The sequence below is a fragment of the Mustela putorius genome, unplaced genomic scaffold (genome assembly GCF_011764305.1).
Source record: "Mustela putorius furo isolate JIRA1106 unplaced genomic scaffold, ASM1176430v1.1 tig00000275_pilon_pilon_pilon, whole genome shotgun sequence".
Taxonomy (NCBI): domain Eukaryota; kingdom Metazoa; phylum Chordata; class Mammalia; order Carnivora; family Mustelidae; genus Mustela; species Mustela putorius.
The window spans coordinates 13,490,070-13,512,407 of record NW_025421341.1 but is presented as its reverse complement, the minus strand read 5'-3'; the positions used below and the strand labels follow the sequence as shown (position 1 = coordinate 13,512,407).

Sequence of the window (22,338 nt, the reverse complement as noted above, 5' to 3'; positions counted from 1 at the left end):
AGGTGAATCAGCCATTCCCAGCTGAGGAAGGGCAGTACCTTCTTGAGTGTCCCACCAGGAAAGCAGAAACACACGAGGAAAAGGAGGGCAGAAAAGGTGAAACCATGATTGACAGAAGCAAACACACAGACTTAAGACCCTCTTTTCTGGGACTTAAGAAGGCCATTTACTAGTGAAAGACAAATCTTCTTATGAGGAAACAAAGGGCAAGAGAACAAACAGAAGGCAACACTTCGAGGCCAGGGATAGGGGCGAGGGGGGAGGCTTGGGCACCAAACGCCATCTCCGCCTGCTAATTCAAGCTGATTCAAACGAGTGAAGCTGATTCTTGGTTATTTTAAGTCTTCTTTATTTACAGTATAAGTCTCCAAAAGGTCAAAGCAGTTGTATCTCTTAAATAACATGTCAATCATATAAAACAGCTAGAACCAAAGTAGAGAAATATATACAATATAATACACTAAGTATTTTCAATATTGTTAATTGAATTCTTTGTATTAAATTAAAAGAGAATATTATGATTTACAATGTCATTTCTCTAGTTAAAATCAAACCTGTCAAAAGACATAATGTACATTTTTTTACAAAACCAGCACAGTAGCATTAATAAAACTGCTCAGGATTGTAATTTTTGTTTTCTATAATACACTGCACCCGTGTTACAAAAACAAATAAACAAAAAGGCATTGCACTAGATGGTTTGAATACTGTCTAAGTCAGTATGTTAACACTTGAGGAACAATGAATGGCCTGACCTGTTTCACCACCAGGCTCATTCTCAAGTTTCCATTCTGCTAGCTAAATAAACTTTCTGCGGGTAGATGACTCTTCCTTGGCCGAATGCTAATCAGTAAAATGCCAAGGAGACACTGATGCCACCAAAACCAATACAAACCTATTTACAATACCCAATAAAAACCAAAGCTAGAAAAACACTCATGGCTGGATCAAGAAAAAAATTATAAGCAGCATTTTGTAGGAAATTTTGAATGTCTACAAATTTAAATTATTCCAACAAACTACAAAAGGGCTTGCAATAGCCGATTCCCCTTATTTTTCTCAGACTTGGGTAAGAAAAAGTAAATCTTTTTAATTTTTCCCATAAAGTGTTGATGGCATCAAAACCCTTCATATTTATAAATAAGATGTTTATACAATGAAACACGTTCACAGAGTTTTCTTGTGCTACTATCCATTTTCTCAGGATTTCTATTTTATTCTAAGGAAGAAAGTAGTAAGATTTCTTCCTCAGTCTTAACTTTTCAACATCAATATTCTCCAAACCTCAGAAGGGAACTCAAGGGACGTGAGTGGTCATTCAATGCTTAACACCAAGGAGCACAACACTGGAAGTCCCTTATATATACCTATGGTAGCGGCCTCCACAAAAGCAGCGGGGGGTGAGGATATATATAGTTCTACCACTCACAAATTTACTTCCCTTTCATTAAGACATTTTAAAAGGACAGATCACCCTTGCAAGGTAGCAAGTATTAGCTTGGGATCGTATTATACTGGAAATTTTTTAGCCTCAAAATCATTAAGAGGCAGCAGTGCTTTAAAAAATAGGTCTTCAAGTCATGGGCAGGGAAAACTGAATCAACATGACACACACTACGGTCAGGAATTATTCCAGAGGAGGATCCCAGCTCCACATATTTGGTATTGAGACCAAAACAAAGAAACCACCTGACTACAGTGAAGGAAAGCTACCTTCTCCCCGGGAGTGCATGAATGAAGGTGCAGGAAATGGACAAATAATCCTAAGTATCCTGACTGAAAAAAAGAACAGAGACAAATCAGTGTTTGCATTCAAAACGAGATGCAAAATCCGTTGTTTGGGACTGGAGACGTTACATTCCATCCACCTGCTTCACTTCTGCAGGAGGCCATCCTTTTCTCATCTGTAATATTAAAATTAAAACCACTAGTGTTCTAGTGTGAGTTTCAAAAGGCACACCACATTTATTTAAAAAGTGCTTATAATTAGTCCTAAGACCTTGGTCAACTTGTTAACTAGTTCAAAACAAACCACATATCCAATAAGCACCAAACCCCAAACTAATGCTTTCCTTCTCTAAAGCAAACTTTCCAAAATGTTCCTATTTCACATACTTACAGTCTCTGTAACTGGAATGTACCCAGATTTCTTTTTCTTATTTTGTGAAAGTTACAATAGAAATGTGCTATTAGAGGAAGCCTGAAAAGAGAACTTTATAAAACTTTATAAATCCCCAAATTACCCTTGTTAGGGAGAGAAGCCATGAGGAAGTATTTGTCGTTCTGTTATTTCCTCAAAGTTAGTTTAGTACTATATCAGATCACTTTTAAACAAACAAAAACTCTATTAAACAAGAAGTTCCTTACTACAAATATTTTATCTCTTAACATTTCTCAATAATCAGAACTGCACTAGAAACTAGTGCAGAAAGTTAAGAAACAGATGTCCACACTAGAAACCTCTTAGTTTTACAGATGTCATTTAAATCGCTATTTATATTGAAAAAGACACTTTACCTTTACATAAAACAAGCGTTTACGTCTCACCCAATATCTTGGGTAAGGTCTAATTTATTTTTTCCATTAAAAAAAGAAATCCTCAGTAATTCTCCCTTTGGGAAGTTAGTCACAATAGACCAATTTACTGTTTCCCTGAAAGTGGAGGAAAACCTAGAATATGAGCATGTGTGGGTAAGTGCAGGTGAACATATTAATTGCACAAAAGTTATAAACAAGCTTAAAAAACAGCTCCAAAAGAAGGCTTACAGTTAATGGCTAGAGTCTCCTGTCACCCGCAGAGAAGACAGAACTTAAAACACAGCAAGCACACTCAAAAACAAGGCAAGCTAAGAACAAAACAGGATTCCCAATTTAAGTCAAATGCCCCAATAAAACAAGAACAGACTGGGTCCATTTTTTTCACTGGCCATTAAGAGAGTAATTCAGAATTTTTTAAAGGTTTCAGAAAAATCTGATAATAGGCAACATTATACTTTTATGTAAGAAACACAAAACAAATTCACCACCTCTACAAATGCTAAGTAAAGAGTATGTCAAATGAGCTGCTGGGAAAAGATGCTGGAAAGCCAAAATTCAGGACTAGTTCTTATCAGGACTGTTAACAAAACCAACCCCCCATTTTTTCACCCTTATCTCCTCACCTCTAAAGACTATACATTCGTCGTTAGCCCTTTGAAATATGTCTGTATTTTAGCTTAAGTGGAAAAATGCTCATGCAACTTCCCAGCATAAGACAGCTAATTTAGTTATCAAAAACCAAAGTGCAAATCCATGGTGTTTTAACCCTTCAGTTACAGACAGCCCACACGACCAGAGGACGGGAAGGCCTTGGCATACAGTGGTGAATGTGATGAAGAAATAAAACATGTAGCTTATTTTTGGTCCTTTGTTCCAGGCCCCTTTCATTCATGGTCCATTTCAAAATCATGTGCTCCCTTTCAGCAGTTCAGACCTAAACCTGTCCAGTGGTCTGGAACCATCAGGAAATATTTGTCCATCGCCTCACAAAATCTAGTCCTGTACAACTCCGGAGAGACCACAGTTGGCATTTTACCTAAGATTATAAAAGAGCAAAGAGAAAAAGCTGTTACAGAGCTGACTCGAACAGCTATGTTCTTTCATGACAACTGCTTTAAAGACACACACACACACACACACACACACACACACAACACACACACACATAACAGTCTCAGAAAGGAGGTAGGGGTGTCCACTGTGCCACATAACAGGGCCTTTCCGGTAGGGGTTTCTGTTTTAAAAGACTGGCTCCCGGGAGCTCCTGGGTGGCACAGTCAGTCAAGTGTCCAACTTGATTTCGGCTCAGGTAAGGATCTCAGGGTCATGACAGGGAGCCTAGAGTCAGGTGCGGCACTGATCCTGCTCAAGATTCTCTCTCCATTTCCCTCTACGCCCTTCCCCTTCCCCACCTTCTACCTGACAAGTAAGAGACCAGCTCTCGTCTAGAGATGAGAGATGTGTGAAAGCACAAATAGAGCCAGCAAGGCTCAGAGAACTTAGAAGACTTCAACTGTTAATTAAAAACAACCGCTTATTCAGAATATCTAGCTTTTGGCGGGGGGTTACTTTTCATTCTGGCATTTTAACACAACTTTAAAACCAATTATTTCCCCATCTATGCAATTCCCTTTATTATTTATCATTTTGGAAATGATAAAATCAGAGATAACTGCTTATTTTTTTTTAGGATTTAAAAAAGTACCCATTTCTTAAATGTTAACTGATAAGGAAGACATGAGAATAATTTAAAGAATAAGCACGGGCGCCTGGGTGGCTCAATGGATTAAAGCCTCTGCCTTCAGCTCAGGTCATGTTCCCAGGATCCTGGGATCGAGCCCTGCATCAGCCTCTCTGCTCAGCTGGGAGCCTGTTTCCTCCTCTCTCTCTTTGCCTGCCTCTCCATCTACTTGTGTTCTCTGTCTGTCAAATAAATAAATAAAATATTAAAAAAAAAAAAAAGAATAAGCAAGACTTCTGCTCACCTTGTCCTCCTAAAATTCCTGTTGATTTCACAACCATCTCAAGCTTTTTGTCCCATGTAAATGTTCGAATATAATCTGTTACAGGAAGCAAGGTTAGCAGTATAGTTATGTTAGTAAATATAAAAAGATAACAACAGTAATTACTGTTACTTCTATAATGTTTACTGAATGCTAACAATATTGCATGGCACTGTCCCAAGGGTTTTTTCCATTTAATTCTTTTAATCCTCCTACTAACGTCACAAGGCTTCCTTTAAGAGTAACTTTTGAATACAGATATTTTTGGTAAAGATAATGAAACGAAAATGAGACACTGAACAGAAGGTAACTAAAATTTAAAAGCTATTGTTGAATTTTCAAATGAAAGTTGGTGAAACTATTTAATAAGCTACGACTAATCCAATTTCAGTATAATCCTCAATTTACTCCGGCTTCAATCATGAACTGTAAGTAACATATGCTCACTGACTTACCTATAATTCCGACGACCAGCTCGTTGCTAGTATCATCTCGTCCAACCAGCAAAGAGTAGTCTATAATGAGGTGGCTAGAAAGAAAGTGGGAGTCACTACGGATCGAGGCTCTCAGCACGGCTTTGGAATGAGAACGGATATACAGAGGATTGTCTCGAACCATCTTTAAGAGATTTTCATCCAGCAGGACCACATCACAACTCTCTTTCCCAGTATCGGTTTTTACATTTCTATTCCTAAGTGAACCCTTCAAATCAAAAACCTAGAGGAAAGAAAAATTTTTTGTCATTTATGCATGAGTTGCATAATTAATTAATATAATGAACTGGAAATGCAAAAAAGATTCCTTGTTGCCTATACCATTATATAGATTTTTAAATTTAATTTTAAAACTTAATCATAACTTATATAATTGTATTAAACATATTATATATTATATTAAATATATTACATATAAAATTATATATAAGGCGTGCATTATAATTGTGCAAGACATAAAACAGATGGTAATTCAATTCATCACTGAGAATTAACACCTGGGTATTCAGTTACTCAAACACTTGAAGAATAAACTAACCCACTTAATCAACTTTAAGATACATTAACAAATAACTCCAAAAATTTAACATTGGATCATAAAGCAGTTTAAAAACCAGATGCAAACAGTGTTAGGAAACTTATAATTTCGATATCAAAACTCCACATAATACTAAGGCAATGTAGAAGTTCAATTTGGCTACCAAGTGAGGTTTAATACTATCGAATAAGATGTTATTCTCTGATTCATTACATTCAGGAACCAGAAGTGCAAAAGGTTCCAGTAGCCAAATGGTTTGCACAGTTCAATATCCTTACCTGTGCCATCTTTCTCCCATAGAAAAGATTTTCCATGACAAGGAGATCTAACTTCTTCTCAGTGTTGTTTTGAGAATTCTTATAACCAATTCTGTAAACTCCAAGAATTTTGGCCAATGCAGTGGGTCTCTAAACAAGAAAATTTGTAATTTAATACCCATATCTAGACTACCCATGTAATATCCAAACAAGCTTTTCTATTAATATGACCAAAGGACTTTAAAAGAAACTTAAACCCTTAAATCTCAGAAGTAAAAACAGCAATGCCAATAAAAATATTAGATCCTTCATGTTCTCCCAAAGGATAATGCTTTATAATTTCTCAGTCACAAATTTTGTCATGACATATAATTTCCTCCCAAATATGCAATAAACCATAAATGGAAAAAAAAAATCTAATGACTCCTTTATACACTTACTGGGAGGATCACTGCTAAATGTCAATTTAGGCAGGCACTGACAGGCACTGGCTTTCTTTCTCCCTAAGGACCAACACATGCAGGTCTCAACAAATATTTCCAATTTCTGTCTCAACAAAATTACAAATTATAATGTGCAGCTATTTTCATCCAATCGTAATGTTTCTACACACACACACACACACACACACACACACACACACACACATATTAAATGCAACCTGCTGGAGATTTCTTGGTTCCTCACTGGCAAAAATGGGAAAGAGAGTATGAGTGCCTTCTATCAGAGCTCAATATCAAAAGAGATCCAAACACGTCCAGTTCCTATCTTAGCATGGAAAAAACTGCCACCAGGACTCTCAGGATGTGAAAAAGTCCAGAAAATTCTAATTATAGACCAAGGTTTGGGATTTCTACCTTTTGTTGAACAGCATTTGTAATATAATTGAAGTAGTGCGGTGCGAAGTCAAGGAAAGACTGGACTTCCAGACGAGGCATCTGCTTCAAAATGAATCTATCATCTAAAAGGCAGAAGTGTCATAGGTGTTTATATTTCCTGAGGTAACCTGTACTACATCATTCCAAATATCCAAATGATGTCCCATCCCAATGACGTCCATCCCAAATGATGTGTTTGCTTCATAGCTTTAAGGGAGATTTTCTGATATCACAGAGAACATTTTCATCAGAACAAAGTTCTCAAGTAATGGAGGGCTCAAAGAGTTCCTGAGGATTATACAGTCAAGATGCCTCTACCTTTGACAGTACCAGACCCGAATTCCTAACTAGATAGTCTATTTTTTAAAACTACTAAGTGAAATTTCGTAGACTCCTTTAACAATGCAGTAAGTCACAGTTATGAAAGCTCTTATCAAGCCACATTTTGCTTGATATTTGTTCCTGCTGCATTTTCTCGGTTAATTTTGTTTTCAGCGCATGGAGAATAGAATGTGAAGTACAAATGGTCATCATCTTCTGTAAACCTTTGGAGGTGAAGGACTTGGCCCTCCTATTTTCAGGTTAAGTATCTGTATTTTTATCTTTGTCTCATCAGCTCTGAGGAACCCTTTTGAGTCTTCTGGAAGTTCTCCATTACTATTCACATTTGTTGAAGTCAGGACCAGAAGAGTTTAGTAAGGATCGAATCAATGTCTGTCTCTAACAGCACACCACATACCTGTATATTCTTTTAAATATTGCTACTACATCCTCTCCAAAGAAAAGAAAAGAAAGAAAGAAAGAAAAAAGAAAAACAGAAAACTTCGTTTGCCAGCTGACTATATACAACCTCAGTTCAAGGGATTCGCAAATTATCTGAGGGGAAAGATGGCTACTACTCAACTCCGTGAGTAAGTGACTAAAAAGACTTACCCTCGGTTGCATAGAAGGCAGCTCCTGATTTGCCCCCGCGGGCCTGCCAGGGCGACGAGTGGGAAAGAGAACGAATGAAATCATCTTCACTGCTGCCCAGAATCACTTCGCGCATCTTATGAAACTCTCCCGCATAGTACAGGCGGCAGTAAAACTTGGCATTTGCATCAGAAAATTCTATGAACAGAGTGTTTAAAAAAAGAAGGAGAAGGGGAGGGCCTTTTGTGAATCAGAAATCTCTCTTCCATCTTGCCCACTCCCCATGCCCGACAAATCTGACCATTTCATTTTCTCCAAGATACCATTTCTCATGTTAAGTTTACACCCCTATCTATCACAGGTCTGTTAAAATGATTCTCAGGGAAGACTGAAAACCATCTAATGTCCTTACAGAAAAATCAAACATAAGACCCATTTCTAATTTTATACTGCTTACTGTACTTTAATCATTATACTTTTACATCTTAAATTTTACTGTACTTATTATTCTAGATGATAAATTTTTGGCACCCACATACACACACAATTCTAGACACCTGGTCAAGGCTCTATGGCTCTAGATTACACAATAATTATTTAAACATTAGAAATTAAATTACACCTTATAAATTAAAATTTAAATTAATTTCTTTATATATTAAATAATGTTTATTTTATAAACTAAATCTAGATTAAGTAAAGCTTATTGTCAGCACACAGACAATATTCATTCCAAGGAACAGGATATTATCTAATATAATGCTAGAAGCCTTAAATAATAGTTTTCTCAATTACAGTCCCTGTCCCCAAACTAACAGTATTTTATCTCATACTTACGAAGCTCCACATGAGGATTTATAAGTTGTTTCTTTTGTGTATCTCCTCCATCTACCTCATCTAAAAAGTTTAATATCATTAGTAAAGTCAAGGTTTTCAATGGGTTATCAGTTCACTTTGTCTTTTTCCCCCTGACACAACAATAAAAACTAACAAGTCAATTCTTGTTATCCTGGTCAAGTCACTCCCGAGCAAGAATTATGTGTACAATCAAACTTTATAAACTATTACAAAAATATAAGTACCTTTTGAAAGAGCAATTTCCAGATTAAAAATAGAGAATTCTGGTTGAAGAACAATTTTTCTTATATCTGACTCCTCTGATAACAATATACTCTCATTAAACTCTGCCTCTGAAACTAATAAAATATTATATGCTAACTGGTTTTAAATAAAAAAATACAAATAAAAAAAATAATATACTAACACAGCTCTTTCGTCAAGTTCCCATTACTTCTTTATCAGTTTCTGTTTTCCCTGTGTGTGGAATAATGCTTCTCCAATAGCTTGAAATGGCTTCTTTGTCATATACTAAGTTATATACATATAATACATAAAATATACTAGTATCTACTTCAGAGCTATTTTTTATACTTGATTTGTGTGGCAAAGCTACTGCTAGATGCACTCTAATTATTACACATTTGGAATATATGTCAAGAGCTAGAAGAAGTGAACCTCCATGTTTCACATTTCTAAATTATTTTTTCAAAGCACCAATGTCTTCCAAGGATTACAGCCCAGCAGAAGTCTATAGAATACTAAACAGATATCTTAATTACGAATGAGAATTTATTACGTTAACTTTTAGACCACTAATTCAACATCTAACCCAGGGCTTACCAAACTCTTTCTGTAAAGGGCCAGATGGTAAGAATTTTATTCAGCCACAACTATTCAATTTATCGATACGACTCGCAAGCAGCCAATCAGTCAATGAATGGGCATGCTTCTGTTCCAATACACTTTATTTACAAAACAGGTCAGCAGTTTACTGGGCTGGTCTACCCCATATTCAAACACAATCAGGTAGATATATTTTTAAACATCAAAATGAAGGCAGACATCAATACCCCCAACCCAACAGAGACTGGGAAAGAAAGGAAATGTCTGAGTGGGTAGTGGAATGAAAACATTTGAGTACGTAACTACGAGTTCCAAGGTGAGATTGATGTTTTACATGTTTAATGTCACTCCGTCCTCAGTAAACCATGGAAGACATTGTTTTTGCCATTTCAAAGGTATGGAAACCAAGGATTTCTGATCCTTAGTAACACAGTAAGTGACAGCAATAATATCTAAAGCCAGTTGGACTCTACAAGTGCCATGCTTTTTCCACTCTGCCATACTGAGGCATGAGAGAAGAGCGAATGCCCTGGTTTCAGCAGTAAGAATTATCTATTCAAGGCTATAAAAACACAAGCAAGTAAAATAATCACATTTGGTCTCCTCTCACACACCTTGAGGCTCAATGCCTTGACTCTCCGTCCCCTCCTTGCCCGTCTGCCCAACCTGGTAGTAAGCACTATCTGCTCCACGTAAGGTCTCTCTCTTCTGGGACGAGAGATCAGGGCTTTTCCCTGCTGTCCCTCGGAAGAAGGACAGCATTCCAGAAGCCTTTTTGGCTAAAAATAAAAGGTAATATATTAAGTACAGGTCACTGCAGGTGGAAAATAAAGATTTTCAACTCATTCTTTTGTTAGTAGTAACCATTATATAAGGGTAATAAATATGAGTCACACTGATACTTTCATTTGCACAGACTATCATTCCACAAGTTTTATGGGGTCTGGGGATGGGTTATTAGCCACGCACTTTTATTATCAGAAATATAAAAGAAAAAGCAATGTTCAGATAACTGTGTATCAAAATGTGAGAAATTCTACAGAATATCTTTCCAAAATATCTTCACATGGCAGTCATCATCTTTTTTCTTTTAAAGATGTATTTATTTTATTTAAGAGAGAGAGCACATGCGTGCACCAATGCAGGGAGGGACAGAGGGAAAGAATCTCAAGCAGACTCCCCACCAAGCACACAGCCCAAAGTGGGGCTCAATCCCACAACCTGTGAGATCATGACCTGAGCTGAAACCAAGTGTTGGAAGCTTAACGAACAGATCCACCCAGGCACCCCAGCAGTCATAATATCTTAAGCAACAAAATGCAAGACTAAATTCTTACATTATTACAACAGTTAATTAAACTAATACAGAGCAATACTACAATCTACAAGAACGCAGAGTTAAAAATAACATCTCTATATCATTTATGTTCCTATATTTTAACACAGCAAACTCTAAGATGTTTTCAGCATTTTTCAGAAATTAGTATAAGATGACCAAAAATATTACTAAAGCTTACTCTATAACTCTCATTCTTAGTTTTGAGTTTAGTATACTTTTATCATCTATGTATGATCTATGAGCTTAGCATATATGATTCTAATCTTGTACATTTACCATGTGCTTAGCTAGGGTGGCAGACACCATTATGGCCTCCTTAAGACTCAAGCCCATCTTGTTCCTTGATGAAGGAACTGCAATTTTGTTTGGGGCAGCAGTGTGGAAAGCCCCAGAAAATGAATCACGATTTATAAAAGCAACAAGGGCAGTGCTAGTCACTACAGTACCAGTCTCCCTTGCAGAGAGGGATGACCATGAGCCTCCGTTCCAGCCAACGAGGGGAAAGGGGAAGCCTCTCTATTCCTATTAAAGGAAACAGCTGCAGCTTGTAGCTACCTCCCTTGTTTCAATTCCAAGTGGAGACATGAACTGGAACATTCTGATCATGAGGAAAACTTAAGAGAATCATAAAGAAATCACTCCTCTCTTGTCATGACAATGCTGGCTAGCTGAACCAATGCCAGCAACTTCCTGCCTCTGGACATTGCTATTTTACAAAAATACACTGTTTGTCTGAGCCTCAGCAGTCACTTGAGTTTTCTGTTATTTGTAGGGAGCACATTCCTGACAAAGCCAGAGAGCTGTGTTCAAATCCCAACTTCCTGCTACCTCTATAATCTTGAGCAGGTTACAGAAGTCTTAACTTGCTTTCTAAAAAATGGGGATATGTCAAATAACTCCTAGGAGGTTATTGTGGGGATTAAAGGACAGGACCCGTGAAAAATTCTTTTCACAATGCCAACAATACTGTGAAAACTTTTTTAGAAGTCTCTCTTAGGGCACCTGGGCGGCTCAGTCAGTTAGGCCTCTGCCTTCAGCTCAGGTCATGATCCCAGAGGCCTGGGATCGAGTCCCACATCAGGCTCCCTGCTCATCAAGGAGCCTGCTTCTTCCTCTTATTCTACCCCTTCCCCTGCTTGTGCTCTCTCCCCCAAATAAATAAATTCTTTTTCTTAAAAAGTCTCACTTGAAAGTGAAAGCTCTAAAAAGGCAGATTCTGCTTCTTTTTGTATAGACCTATGAATTTCTAGAAGTTTCAAATCTAATAATAAGGTAAAGATCAAGGAAAAGCAAAATATTTACAAAATAGGACATACAAAAATTTTTTAATGCTTCTTACATCATAAAGACCAGAAGTAATAAATTCTTGCCAGCTGGCATTTCTTATTTAATGTTTTCTTCTTCAAACCATAATTACAAATAACACTAATAATAAGTGTTCCTCCATGTATAATCTTACTTGGCTGTGGTTCTGCTTCTGCTGTACGGTTTGTCTGTCCTCCACTGACCTCGGGTAATCTAATAGGGCTGCTACTCTTTGGTCTGCTATCTAAAGTACTGAACAAAAAAAAAAAAAAAAAGAAAAGAAAAGTTAGCTTCATACAATTTGGACAGAAAATGATTCCTACATTAATCTACTCTCCACCTAATCCTAAACACAGAATCCGAAATCTGATTCATAATTTATGTAAACACAGGTTATTAACACAGGTTATTAACAAAGTCTTGAAATGTCTACTGGACTTAAGAAAAACAAAGCAAAATACTGTAAATATAAAAGTGTATGGAAAATATACGAAAGCAGAGGCTTTTATAATATCTCCCCAAGTTCATTAGAGCTATCTTAGCACCTGTAAGTCGAACAATTACAGAAAATACCAATTTCATATTTCTCAGGCTAGTTACCATGATAATAAATAAATCCAGATCAAATTTTGTCACATTAGTGAAGGTGTAAAACTTACTTCAGTAAGAACCAAAATAATGAGCCTATGACAATTTCTGTCTAAATGTCTAAAATATTGAATATATCAAAAGAACTAGTGGGGGGTTTGGTTTTGTTTTTAAACTATTTGGGATCTTTAAGTATTGTGGAAAATTCACAAATACATTAAATTACAAACAAAGTAAAGCAGTAGGTTACTAATTTCACAAGTAACTATTTTTTAAATGAAAACAAGAAGAATTTAAAATGCTGAAAGTTTTAAGTCTGCAATATATACTACACTTCTATGTCATGTATCAGAAAACTGTATCCAAAGGCCCTGTTTAAGGCCTTTTGCTATACTGGAATTTTGTTCTGTCAATTGTTTGCTAAAGTTTGAGTGCCACCATCAGTATCATAGCAACCTTCACACTGATAATATGCTATAAAATAAAATTGAAGTATCAAAGCACAAGTGTTTAAAAAACAATATAGCCAAATGAAGTGAATTCTACTCAATTACGGATCACCTGTTTGTTGGAAGCCCTTCTTCGGCACTGCTCCGCTGAGTCGCTTTGGATAATTCCTCTAAGGCATTTCGGTATTCTTTACAACTTAGGGTAGAAATAGGTTGAAAATGTTAACTTAAACATTAAGTTTCTCTTCAAAATATATCAGATACTTTAGATAAGTTCCACATTACAGAAATACAATCATTTTATGTGTCCATGATTAAACATATTTGAGTCAACTAACAAAAGTTATCAAGTAGAAGCCTCAAGAAGATCATCTTCACAGATAATAATGCAAAATACAAACCAACACATCAACCAGCATCAATATCCTAAACAATGATTGTGAAAGCCTACGTATTAACATTTAGATCAAACATCTTCAGGGATAGAACAGGTAATTTAAAGTATAAAACTTCAGATGTTAGTATAATAGAACAGCAAGAAAAGGAACTTGAGAGTGCTATTCTATTAAAAGGTACTGAACTTTAGGAAAAAAATCCAACTCTTGGACTAGAAGTCTGAGAGCCCTGATTTAGATAAATCAGATGTCAGCGAACAAGAGAAGCATATATTATTTTTCAAGACATTAGAAGAAAGTGATTTCTACTGGAATACTCAGTTCTTCACAGTACAAAAGAAATTTTGTATTTGGTTGGCTTTCCTACCTTTCCTATCTATTCATGTAGTAAGACTAAGCAATAAAGAAATAAATATTAACTTCCTAAAGGCCGAAAGGCAAAAACAAAAAAAAAGTCACATGGAATCTCCTAAAGAAAAGAAATTCCTCATAATCCGAACAGACTCTAAACTTCGTAAATGCTAAGGCATATAAATCTATCTTGTTTATTCCTATAAATCTAATGCCTACTATACCACATATTGTAGATATTCAAATATTTGCAGAATAAGCAGCCTCCTTGTAACCAATATATAAAAAGAGAAATTTACATTTCAATGCCTTCCAGCAGAAAAGGAATTTAATTAAACATCTTAGATTATACTTAAACTAAGTTCTACCGCTACCAAGATATTGTTGTGATTAAAAAGCACTGTCTTTTTAGACATAAGATATAAATATTTTTAGAGGCTTTTTTTAAAGACACATGATTAACTGTTGGCATGTGAGTGGGTTAAGACATAGGAATGGCATTACTCTAGTAAGGAGACCATACCTGCTATATGTGAGAAGCAGGAAGGAAATTAGGAGTACAAAAGATACTCAGATAATATGTTTTATTATATCAGTAAGTAAGCGTAATAAGGAAGGGATACAATGGATATACAGTATAATAGAATGTTTAGAGGATATAAGGATAAGTAAGTAACTTGCCTAGTCGATTTAGTTAGAAGCTTGCTTAAGAATCATCCTTGTTATTTGGGCCAAGAATACACTTTCAGACCCAAAGACAACAAGCTACCATGTCCAAAGAATACATATTCTTGCTTATATTTAATCATTCCACCCTAATCTATAAAATATCTAAAAATAAGGCCATTAACAAATATCATAAAATATAAAGATCTAATCATAGGTGAAAAAGTCCCATGAAAAATACCTGAGAGCAAAAGCAATGATGGAGCTGGGTTCCTTCTCACAAACCGCAATGGGCACCCGTTCATGTTCATACATTAAGTAGTGTTTATCTGGATCACTGTTGAAATTTTTTAAATAAACCAGTAAGAACAAAATTGGCAGGAAATGACATATACAAACCACTAATACATTACAAGGAAATTTCAAGACAATTTTAAGTTAACTAAATATGACGCAATTATAAGACTGTAATTAAGTAAACCAAAAGGTATGCAGAAACTGAACCAAACCAAACAGCCAAGGAAAATGTATCAACAAAAAGTTTTTAAAGGCCACTGAAAAATCATCAGATTTAGTCTTCAAGTCAGAGGGTTCTGGATTAGTTATTCCAAACAACACTTTCCATGCTGCCAAGACTTTGAGCCATGTTCATCTCCAAAAGTATTTATAATGAACAGCAGAAGTGTGAAAGATTTTGTTCTACTATAAGCCTGAAAGATGAGTTTTCTAGAAATTGTGGAAAATGTACCATTAGTCCAACAAGAAATAATGTAACACAAATGTTTTCCTATTATCCTATGGAAACTCAAAGGGGTGACCATTTTAACCCCAATCTTGATGCCCGGACTTCCACCCTCCAACCCCTAGAGAAGCATTCATTCATCTGTGTAATAGCTATGTACTGAGCACCCACTGTACCGGAGACACAGTATTAAGGAAAACTAATACTGAGCACCTAACTTGGACAAGATGTTAACAATTCAGAGGTGGGAAAAAATAGGCATGGTAGAGTTTATAGTATAGTAGGTGCAAAGAAACAAGTAACCCTACGAATAAAAACAATCACCTTCTGTGGTATGTTTCATGAGGGAAACATGAGTCACAAACAGATTTTGTGACAAAGAGACCTAATCTGGCTAGGGCAGGGGGCTAGGAGGAGGGTCTGAAGTTTTCCTGCGGAAAAATTCAAGGAGTTAATGACTAAAGAAGAAAATGAGGGTGTGGGCAAAGGCCATACAACAGGTGGGACAATAAGCCACTCAAGAAATTATGATACTGGAGTGGGAAGCAGAGAAGACAGGGACCCTCACAGACTGTAGTATGAATCACTACACGTCCCCTCCCTGAGACAGGGAGTTCCCAAGAGCAGTGATTTTCCTTACTAATAATCTTGTTCTACATCCTCGGGCACCAGAGCTGGCACTCAGTAAATTTAAATATTGACTGAATAAATAAATGCAGAAGTCAGTGAAGAACAAAGGTCCTTATTAACAAATGTCCACCTTCTGGATACACTTGAGGAGCATTTGATGGCTACACAGATCAACCAGTGGGGAAAAAAACAAACTCTCACAGCCAGTCTATTTTCTTTTCAACTCAGAAAACCCCCTACAAACAAGATCTCATGAAAACTTGTATGGGTCACTGTAATACATCACCACTGACAGAAAAGTACCATGTCCCATTAAGTTATCAGGTCAATAATGTCATCTTCACATACAACCAGTAGTATGTTTCTATGATTACGGGATCAATAGATGTAGCAGTATATCTTTAATATATAGTTACATATGTATAAATATATATATATATATATATATATATAAACAATTTTCAGAATCAGTAATCTTAAGCACTAAGCAACATTATAATGCTTTTTTCATCCACTCATCTACTATGTAATGAAGATTAATTACTACATAATAATTCTACAAATTACATTATACCAAAAGACATCTCTTTTACCTGATGAAGTGTAATTTATGACTGAAAAGTATATATACAATTAAATAAATTTATCTAAATATGGAAAGAATAAATCTATACAAAGAGGTTTTTTAAATTAATGAAAAGAAAACCACTCAACAACAGCCACTGACATTTAAAATACTTACAAAGGAAATGGAATAGGGTTATAGCTATTTCCTGGAAGCAAATTTGCAAAGATGGCTTTCATGGTTGATTTTTCCTTCACTTGGCTGTCTGTGGATCCCAGCAAATGTCCATCAAACACATCTAGGATAAAAAATATGCTACTTACATGTTAATATTCAGAAAGAGTAAAAAGAAAAGGAAGTATAAAGTATCAACATTATTTCTTGTCATTCATGGAACACAGACATATGCACACCATAATTACCAATTAAGGTACAAAATTACTCATCTAGGAATAAGGACTCTTTGGGGATGAAAGCAGCAGCAATAGTGAAGAAGCACACACAGCACTGATTCCAAGCAGCACTCTGTTCGTTCTACGTCTGACCCTCTAATCGACGGCTTCCCATTGCAGGGGCCGGGCGGCAGCCATGATGTAAGTACTGCCTGAGCATGCGTGCCCTTAGCCACAGCATTCCTTGTCATCACCTCACCTCAGTTATATGTGCTGTGGTCATTACATCATAGTTTGATTTCAATTTAAAAGTTATTTTTAAGGTTTACAGTACTTAAGTAGTTACTGCTTAAACAGAAAGCAAGGAAAGAGAGAAGCGAGGCAAAAATTTGCTATTAGTGAAAGAAACAACTGTTGTTGGAGAAATGGCTGTAATTTCTCTTGTTTTCTTACAAGGAAATAACAAGAAAGTGTGCTTTATGGGACTCGAGAAAGTAATACCCCCAGAAAACAGGAATCAGGGTAACATTCTGTTACTGAGATATTTATATGTCAACTAGTGCAGCTGAAGAAGTGATATAGTAAAAGCTCTACCTAAAATAGCACTTTTTTTTTTTTTTAATTTTAGAGATAACGATAGAAAAAAAGAGAAGCACATGTGCCTGTGTGCAGAGGGAGGGGAGAGACAGAATCCACAAGCAAACTCCCCAGCTGAGCATGGAGCCCAATGTGGGGCTCCATCCCAGGACCCTGAAATCATGATCTGAGCCGAAACCAAGAGTCAGCCACTTAACCAAATGCGCCTCCCACGTGCCCCGATAGCACTTTTAATAAGCATAATTTACAAACTCTGAGAAATAAGAAAGCATTGTATCAAAAGCATTGGTGGTGCTCCCCTTTTCTAGATCGAGTCAGTAAAAGTAACTTCAACTGCACCTTCAGAGCTGCTGGCTGTGTCGAGGTCAGCTGGCCCTGCCCCCAGCTGTTCAGGCATGACCTCTGGTGGAGTAGGCAACTGGAGATGCGTAGAACCGGTGGAGCTCTGACTGGACAGGGTTGTTAGGAAGCGATCCTCTAAAGAAAAACAAACTTAAGTGAATCATTTAAAAATGCTGACCCCATGTCTACCTAATAGGAATGTTTTTTAAATGTCAACTCATATTTCTACTTCCTAAACCAAAGAATTTTAGCTTCCTAAAAATTATCTAGGCCCTTTCAGCACGTATTTTAGAAACAGATACAAATATCCAGACAGGTTATATGAGTTGATCACAGTCATGTCTTAGTGATAGCACTGTGACTGGCAAACCAAGTCTGATTCCAATCCAATATCCTTTTCCACTGGCCATAATAGTTACCTAAACACTAGTCCATTCAGTTTTACCAGGACACCATTGGGAAAAAAACCACATACTCACTCTCAGGGGGAAAGTTCATTCATTATAATAGAAATGCTAAGAATTATGAGTTAAATTCATATTCTACAAAGGCAGTCTAAGGAAATTTCCCTACAAATTTTCTAAGATGGCACCAAGTTATTCAATGAAATACTGTGAAAGACAACTTAGATCTAGGAAAGATTTTAGTAACATAAAAAACATAAATTAAACTTTCTAATGTTTTTGCAGTCAAACCTGCTGACTTTGGAAGAGGCAAAACAAAAATCCAATTTCCTTTTATTCTTTGCTCTTCCCCTAACAGCAGCCATCTCTATGTATCATGTATTTCTATATCCTAATTTATTTTCTTGCAATATACTTTATGATAATCTTAAACTGACAGTGCTAACAATACTCTACAGGAAGGAAAACAAAGTCTAGAACAACTACGCCAGAAAAAATTCTCAAAATTAGCCACTGAAATGACCTACAGACTAAGAAATTTCTTTAAATCCAATAGCAAGTGATCACCAGACACAAGCACCAACCTTTTTCTCCATTTTGAAGCCCTGGAGAAATATTTCTTGGAGCTGCATCCATTGCACTTATCTGTAGAGAAGTAAATACTTTACTCTTAAGGAAACATTAAAATCACATTTTTAAAACTTTCTTAAGAATTATTAAGACACTCAGCTTTTTTATGGGTTATAACTTTTGATTTTTACCTTATTAGAAATTAAAACTGGAAGTTTTAGAATATGCATTAATTCATTTTTTGCATTAATTCATTTAAAAATAATAAGCTCTTACAAGTCAACATAAATAACATTTTTAAATTAAAAAACAGCTATTTACCAAAAAAACGGGTCAAAGTGGCATTGTTTTACACTTTTGTAAATACTTTTAAGCTTTTGGAAATACTTTAAGTATTTTGCAAATACTAATCTATTGAGCTATATTATTATGATTGAAGAGTATAAAGAAAATCTTGCCCCACATAAATATGCAACTGAAAAAGGGAAATCATGTAGGGCCCTCAAAAGGGACTTTAAAAACCCCCAGGGGTCCTTGAACTACACTTGGAGAATGTGTTCTAAAGAGTAGCTCACTTCCTAGCATTAAAGCATCTAGAAACTACTTATGATTACCCATTAAACTTAGTAATCTTTTATTATCCACTGGTTAATGGGATAATATCCATTATTATCCCATATCCGGTAAGATATATTTCAAATTACTATAAACCCTGTATACAATTTGATTACAAAGTCATTTCTTAGATGGCTACTTAGAACATTCCTAGATTGGCTCACCATACCAGAGAGACCTCCCTGGCCCTAATCACCCTAGGGTATAGGGTGATTATACCTATATAATAGGTATAGTTATACCTATATATATGTAATAGGTATAACTATATACCACTCCCTTAGCAAGACTCTCCATTTCCCTTATTTTATTTTTTTCTTTATAGCTTTTTCCCATTTGCTTTCTGAGTTTATTGTTCACTGGTTTATTGTCAGTGTCCGCCTCATTAGACAAATGTTCCTCAAGGATAGTTAACTATGGCCTTTATTCAGAAATATATGCCTTAAACCTAGAATAGTGCCTGAAAGTACTCAAAAACTAGTTACTGAATTAAAGTACAGACAGTGCTACAGATTTTCACATCAACTTTCAAACCTTCAAAAAGATGATCATCTACTGAATGATTTTGTATTTTCCATTCTGTGTCTACCTATTATAATTAAAGGTCTTACACTGCCAGCTTTGCAGTTTCTTCAGTGAGCAAATGAAAAAGCCACTACAGCTAACACTAATGGTGTTCGCCATTGATAACCCTAATCACTTGGCAAATACTAGTGTATAAATCGTCTTCGGTAACTCTTACTCTTACTCTCACCTAAATTTTAAGGAAAAGTGATTCCTACACAGTTGTTTCTGAGACAAAAAAGAAGCATCAAGATCTAAGGCACTTGAATTTATCATTTTATGGAAATACTTCTCTACCGATACTATACATTTGTATAAAAAAAATAATCTCTCAAAGTCCCTCATCATATGAGTATAGTAAGCCTTTATGGGGTGCCTGGGTCACATGGTTGGTTAAGCATCCAACTCTTGGTTTCAGCTTGGGTTGTGTTCTCAGGATCATGAGATCAAGCCCCACAACGGGGTCCGTGCTCAGCGCAGAGTCTACACGAGACTGTCTCTCCCTCTCCCTCCACCCCTGGCCCCTGCATGTTCACGCACTCGCTCTCTCTCTCTCCCTAAAATAAAAAAATAAATGTGGTCCATACACACTATGGAGTATTATGCCTCCATCAGAAAGGATGAATACCCAACTTTTGTAGCAACATGGACAGGACCGGAAGAGATTATGCTGAGTGAAATCAGTCAAGCAGAGAGAGTCAATTATCATATGGTTTCACTTATTTGTGGAGCATATCAAATAGCATGGAGGACATGAGGTGTTAGAGAGGAGAAGGGGGTTGAGGGAAATTGGAAGGGGAGGTGAACCATGAGAGACTATGGACTCTGAAAAACAATCTGAGGGGTCTGAAGGGGCGGGGGGTGGGGTGGAAGGTTGGGCTAACCAGCTGGTGGGTATTAGAGAGGGCACGGATTGCATGGAGCACTGGGTGTGGTGCAAAAACAATGAATACTGTTACGCTGAAAAAAATAAATAAATTTTTAAAAAATAAAAAAAGAATAGTAAAAGAAAAAAGAATATAAGCCCTTATATTATAATGACATTAATAATTTATTAGAAAACATGGTTCATGTAATAGGCAGAATTCTAAGATGGCCCCCCAAAATCCTGCCCCCTGGTATACACAATCCCCCTTCCCAGTTAGTCAATTAAAACACTAATTTAAATACTGCTGCTGTGAAGGGATTCTGCAGATGTATTTAAGGTCCCAAACTGGTTAACCTTAAAATGGGGAGAGATTATCCAGGTAATGACCTAATGACATAAGTCCTTCAAACCTGTGTCTAGAGGTCAGAGAACAGGAATTGGGAAATTAGAAGCATGCGTTGTTGTAAGCCTTGAAGATGAAAGGGGGCTCATGCGGCATGCAGGCAACCTCTAGGCTGAATGAGCTCTGGTCACCTGCCAGCAACAAAAGTGGGACCTTTGACCTCTAACCCCTAGGAATTAAATTCTGCCAATACCCTGGATGAGCTTGGAAGATGACCCTGAGCCTCAGGTAAGATAACAGCCCTGGCTGAAATCATGACTTGAGCTATACATCAAAGCTATGGGAGACTGAGCACAGATCCCAGCCACACTGCACCAGACGCTGGCCCCCTGAAAAAGATAAACTTGTGTGTTGGGTCACAAAGTCTGTGGTAATTCGTGATACAATAAGACAAAACTAATACAGTTAGGAGAAGCCAACTAAATCAATGTGTAGAACAAACCCAATACTAGGTCCCTTAAGAGAAACTTCCCGCTTAAGCACAGAGACAAAAAACACACAAAACTACATAGTAAAATAAATTAGAACTCTATTATATACTCAGAGCATCCCTAACTTTTCCTTTATGGCACCTACTGCCACCATGATGCTGTGTCCAGTGATGCCCACAGACAGTGGCTTTTGATAGATGTTTGAAATGAACAAACAATTGCATTTCAAGCAAGATAAAAAATTAATCCAGGCCATGTCTCTTTGAAGCCTTACAACTGTAAAATGAAAGACTCTATCTAATATTATTAAAACCACATATTAAATTACCACTTGAAAGTGGCTTAAGTGAAATTAACTGTAATACTTATATCAACAAAAGACCAAAAATGAGACTGCATTTCTTTACCTTGCTTTCTTCCCCCTGTCTCAGTCTTCCAGGACTTGGAGGAACTGAAGGTCGCTTTCTACCCTTTTCCTGCTGGAAAAGGTCCTGTAATCTATAATTAAAGGGTTGTGGGGGGAGAACATAGTTTGTTTCTAATATCCTGAATAAGGTATACAAATTTTCTCTTTACAATTTTGAAACTACAATAATTAGATTCTCCTATTGCAGTTGCAATAGTTATTAAAATTATAACTTTCTTATTTCTAACCAATAATCAAGAGCTGTGAGTGATATGACAGTAGTTTTAAAAGAATAACAAGTTATTGTAAGAGACAGCATAATGTAACAAAAAAACAAAAAAACAGGAGCTTTACAGATGAAGAGACCTCAGCTCAAAACCCAGCTCTGACAATTAATAACTGTACAGCTTGGG

The 22,338-nt window shown here is 36.4% G+C and overlaps 1 protein-coding gene across 5 annotated transcripts in view; it reads right to left on the bottom strand.

The window, feature by feature from the left end:
* Positions 1–325: 325 nt before the first annotated feature.
* PIKFYVE (phosphoinositide kinase, FYVE-type zinc finger containing) overlaps positions 326–22,338 on the bottom strand; it is a 78,633-nt gene continuing 56,620 nt past the window's right edge. For all 5 annotated transcript variants that reach the window (XM_004764279.3, XM_004764278.3, XM_004764277.3 and 2 more), the window contains 15 exons: positions 21,927–22,017; positions 18,653–18,713; positions 17,662–17,799; positions 16,511–16,631; positions 14,638–14,733; positions 13,097–13,180; positions 12,102–12,199; positions 9,918–10,082; positions 8,458–8,517; positions 7,642–7,818; positions 6,688–6,791; positions 5,852–5,980; positions 4,997–5,258; positions 4,524–4,598; positions 326–3,574 (listed from right to left, as the gene is read on the bottom strand). In XM_004764279.3, coding sequence (XP_004764336.1) covers positions 3,459–3,574; positions 4,524–4,598; positions 4,997–5,258; positions 5,852–5,980; positions 6,688–6,791; positions 7,642–7,818; positions 8,458–8,517; positions 9,918–10,082; positions 12,102–12,199; positions 13,097–13,180; positions 14,638–14,733; positions 16,511–16,631; positions 17,662–17,799; positions 18,653–18,713; positions 21,927–22,017 — 1,777 coding nt within the window. In that variant the 3' untranslated portion in view covers positions 326–3,458. The remainder of the gene's footprint in view (positions 3,575–4,523; positions 4,599–4,996; positions 5,259–5,851; positions 5,981–6,687; positions 6,792–7,641; positions 7,819–8,457; positions 8,518–9,917; positions 10,083–12,101; positions 12,200–13,096; positions 13,181–14,637; positions 14,734–16,510; positions 16,632–17,661; positions 17,800–18,652; positions 18,714–21,926; positions 22,018–22,338) is intronic.